The 8,351-nt window shown below is 37.8% G+C and overlaps 1 protein-coding gene across 1 annotated transcript in view; it reads left to right on the top strand.

The window, feature by feature from the left end:
- Positions 1 to 8,339, top strand: part of LOC116217040 (E3 ubiquitin-protein ligase TRIP12-like) — a 50,922-nt gene extending 42,583 nt beyond the window's left edge. Inside the window, exon 11 of the mRNA XM_031555068.1 lies at positions 8,147 to 8,339. Within this exon, the coding sequence (XP_031410928.1) occupies positions 8,147 to 8,339 (193 nt within the window). The remainder of the gene's footprint in view (positions 1 to 8,146) is intronic.
- Positions 8,340 to 8,351: the final 12 nt, after the last annotated feature.

The following is an 8,351-nucleotide window of genomic DNA, read 5'->3' as shown; positions in this document are numbered from 1 at the left end:
CCCCCCCCTTTTCCATCTGAGTAAAGAGCCAAATAATGGAACAGTTGGACTCCCTGCTTTATGTATAAAAGTCCTGCAGTACAGAAGCATTACAATTAAAAGCCCTTTTCTAGGGAATCTGCACGTCCTTTAGCAGAATCTGTGTGTGTAACTGGCAACCTTTTTTATTACAGATGAAGTCTTAGTTCAACAATCTCATCACTTCCTTTGTGAGTACTTCTTATCATCCTCATTTGTACCTGTCTGCAACCAGTCTAACATACTATCTTTTGAAAACTGCTTTCCTATACTTTTACATGGCCAGCTCACTTTCAGCAGACATCTCTCACTCTAAATTCTGAGAAACAACTATTGCATTGGCCTCAGAAATCCCATCACATCTTTTTAGAGTAGATATACACTCATGTTTTTTGAAGTTCCCTTATTATCTGTTTACATCTTTGATGACATCAGGTGAAAGAACAGGAGTGCTGAAGAATCCATCACATGGTTCAGGCATTCTGATCCACCTGAATACCAACCATGTCTCCAGTTTTCCAGAAACAGCTGTGGTGACAAATACGTCCATTTTCTCGGTTACTAACCCAGTACTACAGGTAGCATGCTTTCTGAAAAGTTCTGTTCCTTTCTATGCTTATTCAAACACTGGATTTGTCCAATCCTAATTTTTTTTTAAACATGAAATTAATTGTTACCTGTAGGTTTTGGAATCATTGTAAATTACATAGGAATTACAGGAAAGCTATGCTTTAGCACTAACTTAACTCATGCTGACAACTATCCTTTTGTTACCAGTGGCTGTGATAATTTGATGTGTATGTATATTAAAAATGTGCACTGCATTTCCTATCAAGTATCTGCTTGCTCTTTTGATAATTCCCAGCTACTTAGCTTCTCTTGTCTGCAGTCTCCATCTGTCATTGCTTTCACTCTATTGTTCACCACCATCCTATTATGCTATTTAGAACTCTAGATTCAGACACTATCCTGGGTTACTGTTTCTATGATATTATTTTGCCTTTTCTACAAAAGACTTTCATCATTTCACTGCACACTGACTTCTAATGCTCTTTCTTTTTGTTACCACATTTCTCCAGCTAATTTCTCTAATTTAGGTTTTATCCAACAAATGACATTTACACCCCCTGCACAATTTTAACCTAATTTAATGCAGCCCATACAAAAGCGGCAGGCACTTCTACTTTGGTTTAACTTAGGCTAATTTCAGTTTAACACTGTTATAGTTTGAAGAGTTAATCACATGACACTTTTTTGTTGCCCCGTGTGGATACCTGAGTGACACTGGGGTCCCATATAGGACATCTGGGTGACACCCCACGGTGGGCACCAAAACAGTGTCGTCGTTTGAAGAGTTAATCACACGACATCCCTCTCTCCCCTCGGGAGAAAGGGGTGGGAAGGAAGAGGGAAAAGCTCGTTTCAGATAGGAGAAACTAATTTATTAAAAGGAATGTGAGATAATACAGAATAATTACGAGTAATAAATTAAAATGAACCAAAAATAAAACAGGATGAGAGAGTCAGCCTGAGACTTTATCGACAGGTCCTCCACTGCTCACCCCTCAGAAAAGACAGCTTTTCCTCATCCCCCGGAATCGGAAATCATGTGGAGGCTCCTGGGAAATGCAGTACATCCCAGAGTATCTTCCTCTTGGAGAGTCAGGACTCACGTGAGACTGCTAGAGATAAACAAGACGCACAGCTCCGCAGTGCACCGTGTCTTTGCACGCAACAGCCTGTAGCATGATGCTATGAAATACTGATAAAACCAGGACAAACATACATTGATTTAGTTACGTCCAGTCAAAAGTCACGTAATTCTTTACAAGTCTCTGTAGTGCAGTTTAGATCAACCTCAGCAACTTTGTTCAAAAACAAGTCACACTCGTGCATATTTATCAGCAATTTTGTATAGCTTAGCACACAGAGACAAAATCCTGATTCTGTCCTAGCTTTGCCTACCGCTCTTCTTTCTTTCTTCCCTTAAACACATTACTGAGTGATGCTTTTTTTTTGTAAATAATGAAGAATAAATAAATAAAAATACACAATGCACGCAGTCAAATAAACATATCTGATAGTTCTTCATGATGAATGCCCCAGTGTATACAGGAAACGAAATAAGGAAAAAAGCTCTTGGTTAATAGAAGCAACAGAAATGAACAAATAATTACATTCCTAAATTGAAGAAGGAAGAAAGGAAACAAGACCAAAGATAAGACCACAAAGTTAATTTCAGTAATACAAAAGCAGAATTATTCCTCAAGTTTCCTAAAACAGAGAGCCAAAAGAGATGCTGGATGCTCTACCCAAAGTAAGGCAAGTGAAGAATTAGATGGAAAAATCACTGACAATAATAAGGGTGTAAACAACAGACATGTGAACAACATATTAGCATTTACTTAAGCAGAAGATACTGTCACATGCGGACACGGACAAAATAACACATTCATTACCTGAAAAACATTCCTACAGGTAGAACTAGGTTGAGCACAATACCTTTGAAGAAAGCCACAGATGAAACTTCAAAATGGTAGCTTCATCATTGCAATTCAGTGTGGTATTGCTGTTTGCATAATAAAGACTAGTTACAAGTTGACGAAAACTAACTTACACCACACAAAAAGTTCACTTATAGGCCTTCCTGTAACACAGAAAAATCAAACTAATAGCAAATAATGATGAAAAAACAAACTAAAAATGCCTTAATTGGAGTTGATAGAAAATATCCCAACACATCTTCAAATACAATATTTGAACTATTCAAAAACAAATTTTTGTAGGCTTTATGATAGTACTGAATGATTGTAGTTTCGCAGACAAATGTTTGTTATGTGGGTATTTCAGTTTGGGACTTCATATCAATCACAGAATCATAGAATCGCTCACTGCATACAATGCCTCTGCAGGAAATCCTTCATCCACCTGTAAGGGAAGTCCTAAACTGCAACACATCACAAACTGGATTTCAGTCCCAATTTTCCTCTATCAGTTGCATTCTTATGCTGCATTAAGCCTTTAATACTGCAGCATGATAAAGAATTCCCAAATCTTTCTCAGAATGGTATGGATAAGATCAAACAACTGCGTACAGCCAGAAATGGCACGTTATGGAAGAAGTATATTAATAACAGGCATCCAAACTACAACACGTCACAACATAGCTAAATCAATAGCCAACAGCATTGCTAATCGTAACTAAATCATTTTAGTTTTGGACAAAAACATCCAGAAGCAGTATCTGTGTTTTCCCAACAAACCATGACTCCCCCAAAGGAACAATTTCCATTTTTCAAGCAGTTGTACTGTTTATTTAGATATCTGAATTAAAGACAGTGAAAATGGGAAGGAGATTGCTCAATGTATTTTATGTTTTACAACATTCCCCAGGTAATCATTCCTTAGCACTGTATGAACCCATTGGAAATGTTCAATTATTTTGAAAATATGCTTTATCAGCAGAACGGAGAACTTCCTGAGCTGACACAAAATGGCTTCCTTCTCCTGACACGAAGGAGCCGTGCTTCAAACCACTCAAATTTAAGTCAAGAAGTTGATAATTTCATGCAAATTACATCCTCTATACAAATAACTCATAACATAACTATTTTGTTTAAATGCCCCTGAAGATAAATTTGTGCACTTGCTTTGGTTCATTAAGAACTCAAATCTTCAGTTTTAAATGTCAAGGAAGAGAGTAGAAGTGGTCTGGGTAGGCAATAACTGTTACAGCATCCTACAAGATTGAAATGCAAACAAAATTGTGAGACTTTGGAAAAGGTTCAGCTCTTACAGATCTTTACTTAAAGATCAGATTAATCTTGGGAAAAAAAAAAAAAGGTTACTTCAGTAATTAATCTATAATTAATTTCATATTATACCAAACATCTGTTTTTTGTTTTTGCTTTTTTTTTTCTCCCCACCAATCCATTTGGCTTAAGCACTTCAAGTGACATCTTCTGTTAATCAAACAGATTATTCATCAAGTGTCAGCATTAAGATTTACCAACAAGCTCAAGGTAGAACAGCAATATGAAATGTTATTGACAATGCTATTTTTTAATTTTTATTTTTCAAATCTTTATTAATATCATTTATTGAAAAGCAGTTTTAAATAGCTTTTGAGATTAAGTGCCGTAGGTTCAGAATTTTTACTTACCACTAAAAATGTCAGAAAACAATTAATTACATGATTGTTACTTTAAGAAAATATTGTGCTACTCACAATATTCAAAATAATACATTGCGCTCAGAATGCACTGATTTAATCAGAAACCAAGTTAAGATGTAGAAATGAACAATAGACAAAAGAAGCAATGATGGATAAAGAACAAGAACAGTCCTCAGAATTGTCTGCCTGGTGTTACACTATTTGCACATCCACATGTCCTGTATGTATTTGTTAGAGTCTAGCTGGTGATGTCTGACCACACATACAATTCTGCAGGCATACACTCAATAAAATTCAGCTATCCCACTATACAAACAGATCATGTATAGAACACTGCACAAAACAACACAAATTTTATATACATCTGATTCCATTATTTTACAGGTAAGTTGCTAAACATTTTACTAACATGACAAAATCCTCTGATTAGTGCAGCATTTGTGAGAAGGTGACAGATGCTAGTATTAATTACACATTGAGTAGATAATTTTCTCGTTATGTTTCTTTTGTTACCAGCTTCATCTTTCCAGTTATCAGCCTGTCCTATAAGCAGATTAAGATTTTTTTTTTGTCTCTATAGCTTGTTAGATGAGTGACCGACCTTTTCTATACTACCCTACCATCTGGATTCCTCTCTTGCAATTTTTAAAGTCTGTACTTGTCAACTGTAAGACCACTTATAAGAAATGCTATTTTGAAATTTTATTTTTATATACTTCTGTGGCTATCTGGAGTAATTTTATGTTCAGCGTTGGATGCAATATGGCTTACTGCCTGCTTTGTACAAACAGATAATGTCTATTGTTGGTGACCTACCTTGCCAAATTATAACAGGCATATCAAATATTAATTTGGCATTTCAAAAATGATTGAAGAACACGCACAATGAAAGGTAGCTAGAAAGGCATATGTTAAACAAGTTGCCATCTTGATGGTGGCCTTGAGACAAAAATTCCCATTCTATACATTCTGCACACACAAAATAAGAACTATCCACTGTTTCCATAAACTTTTCCAGAATTTCCTGTATATACAGAGATTTTATGGCCAAACTTGTTTTCTATGTAGTACATTTTTCCTGACATGTACAGCAACCTCTCCATAACAAACTCAAAAGGCTGCTGGGGGGAGAAAAAAACAAAATTGAAAATTCTAATGGCAAGGTCATTCATTTAGGAATAATTTCTGCAATCACACAATTTTCCAGAAGACAAAGCAAATAACAATGCCTTTGCACCAGGCTTTCAAAAGACCTCTTACTTAGAATAAAAGTTCGAATGGGAAGAAATGCACAGAAAAGATACTGCAGCGATTGCAGTGACCAGGAAGTAGACTGAAAAGTAGACAAGTGGAAACTGAAAAAACAAAAGAATACTGTCAAGAGAAAATATTTACTGAAATGAAAAAAGAAAAAAAAACAATCACGTATGTATGCATACACACACTGCTATCTACATACAGTGGTACTATTTAAACTAAAGGACATCACCCCACAAAATAAGCTGCAAATTAATCTGTATAACCGCATTTTTTACCCGTTAGAGAAATGATTAAGTGGAACAGTTGTTCTGTGTTAAATAGCAAGGCAAAAAAAAAAAAAAAAAAAAGCCTACACTGCCTTTGAAGAGCACCTAGTTCCATTTGTGCTGTGAAGATCTAGTATGTGGCTGGACAAAACAATGTGGACTTCAGAAATCTTCATTTTTCTATTTCTGCAGTGGAACTGCTATATGTTCATGGTGAATGAATGTGTCGGATAGTTTCCCTGCATTTCTGAAGTTATGATTACAGCCTTAAAATAGCTATCTAAAATAAAATATTTTCACTGTTGGTTCAAAAGATCTTTCTCAATCTAGCTATTTAAGCTGCATTCCACGAATACTTATTGACCTGCACTTCTATACAGTCTATTTTGAGTGAATTATAAGGCTCCTCCTTCAGTACCCACCTTCAAGTAGCTTAAACAGAAGCTACCTGGCAATCTTCTCCTGGCTTCTCAGTGGAAATACACACTTGCTAGTAAGTAGTCAATGCCTTTGTTTAGAAAGTTTTGGTTACTGACTCTAAAGCTGAAGTGTTAATTGAAATTGAATTTTTATCTGGGATGGAAGCTGTCTTTTGTTGCAGAAGGTGAAGTTAGCACCAGGGCCTCTTAGGTACATTTGGGGCACAAATACATCCACACAAATGCATTTGACTGGTTAAAAAGAGTTCAAACAGCCTCTGTTCTGATCTGCTTCCTATATAATTTGCCTGCAGCAGGCCTTGTTTTCTTTTTTCCACATGTCCTAGTTTCTCTAGATTCGTGTAAAAGACAAGATTCAGTAGTACAGCTTGCCATTATTGCAAATAGCAGTATTGAAAAATAAGGTTTTCTGAATTATTTTTGCAGTAATTGACATGCTTACAGCCAAAGATGCACACCTCTGCAGCATCACAGCCTACGGGCTTTTTGTCCTGTTTTGTCCTCCTGTTTTCACTGCTTAGGCTCAGCAAACTTGTTAGTGTACAGTTACCTCTGGTTTCAGAGATATCCTTTATTTTTATTTGCAGCAATTTCAATTCACTTATGTTCAATTATACAACTTAAGCCTACTGTACTGATCATGAGGCAGTAGCAGACTTCAGGAAAACTGTCTGTAGAACATCCCTTGTATACCAGGGTGCATAATAGGAAAAAAAATATTCAATTCCCTGGAGTGAGGGAAAAAAGCTGGACAAAACAGAGTGTTGACAGGGCTGAACACAAAGCTTGTTGCAATGCACTGGCTTCTTCCCCACAGAGGACCGCCTTTTGTTCAACTGAATTTTTTTGCTCTAAACCTTTCCTAAGGCTTTCTGTATTTGCAGAGGATTTCTTGTTCCAGTATAGTTTGACTTGTTAGTCAGCTGGTACCTGGAACGCCTGCCCATGACTACTGGTCTATACACTCTGTAGCTGTATAAACCATTCCCAAATAACTAACTTTGTCATGGAAGAGCCGAATTTACTGCTCACGTAAAGCCTGCAGAGCCAACTCAAAGTAGGGTTGTGCTCACAAAAATATAAAAGCCTTCACATAAATACATCATACAGCTGTGGACGCTCTTTTTCTGCTTAAAAAAAAAAAACAACAATGCACCATTTTGAAAACACTGACTTTGAAGAATGGGACTAATCAAAGTAGAAAATTCAGTATTCATATAACTATGTGCAAGGCTGGAGCTTTAGATTATTAACTGAGTGCAAAAATGTATGTTAAATAGCCCAGAGCACTCAATGATGAATGCTCCACAAATATCACAGCACTGATATGATTGCCACAAGGTCCACAGGGGAGGCCCATTACAAGACTTCAGCCATGAAACATAACACATTTCTCAGCTGTTGTGCAGCACCATAACCACTCTTCATTGTGGAACTTAAAGGTCCCTAGAGTTCTCTGGAACTTCTACCTCAAACAAGTTTTGGGGGAGATGGAAATTACTCTCCTCTGTTGTCCACCTTTCTGAAATATCTGCAGGCGCTGGTGAATTTAAAAAATGCGGCATGAGAGAAACCAAGAGAAGGAGCACATAAAAAAAAACCAAAACCACCGGTTATTTGGACTACCAGCTTAATTTCAGTTTGCCACCTCCCACTCCCTTTAATTTCTTGATTGCAAACCTGACAAGTTTCCTCATCTCCGGAAGAAAATCATTTTGCTGTTCTCAGTCTTCCTATTCCCCAACAGACAACTTAGCTTTATTAGCTTTATTCTCCTAGTATGAGTTGTTGGACTATTTTCTTTCTTAAATCCAGCTACCCTGAGGTGCAGCTCATCTTGCCTTTCCCTAGGAGAAATACAGGGACATTACTTAAGGATTTGTGGTTTGCCCACTTACTTCCGTGCCGTTCTGCAACACCACTTTGTTTCAAGATGACCAAGTCACACACGTGTTCGCACACCTTCTCGAGGCACCAACCCCTCGCAGGACTTCCTCCCCAGCGCTCACCCAGTCCCCCCCACATCTTCGGGCAGGAGCGGCGCCCCCACCCCGCCTCTCACCGCCCCCCTTTAGGCGGCAGCTCCCTTCTTCGGGACGCCCCGCGCCCCTTCCCTCAGCGCGGCCCTCGCTGCCCTCACAGCAGCGGCAGCAGCTGGGATCGGTCCCCCGGCTCCCCTGACGGAAAGGAGAG

Source organism: Meleagris gallopavo, chromosome 11 (assembly GCF_000146605.3).
Source record: "Meleagris gallopavo isolate NT-WF06-2002-E0010 breed Aviagen turkey brand Nicholas breeding stock chromosome 11, Turkey_5.1, whole genome shotgun sequence".
NCBI classification, from domain to species: Eukaryota; Metazoa; Chordata; class Aves; order Galliformes; family Phasianidae; genus Meleagris; species Meleagris gallopavo.
The sequence above is the reverse complement of the archived record's forward strand: the minus strand, read 5'-3'. Positions and strand labels throughout refer to the sequence as shown.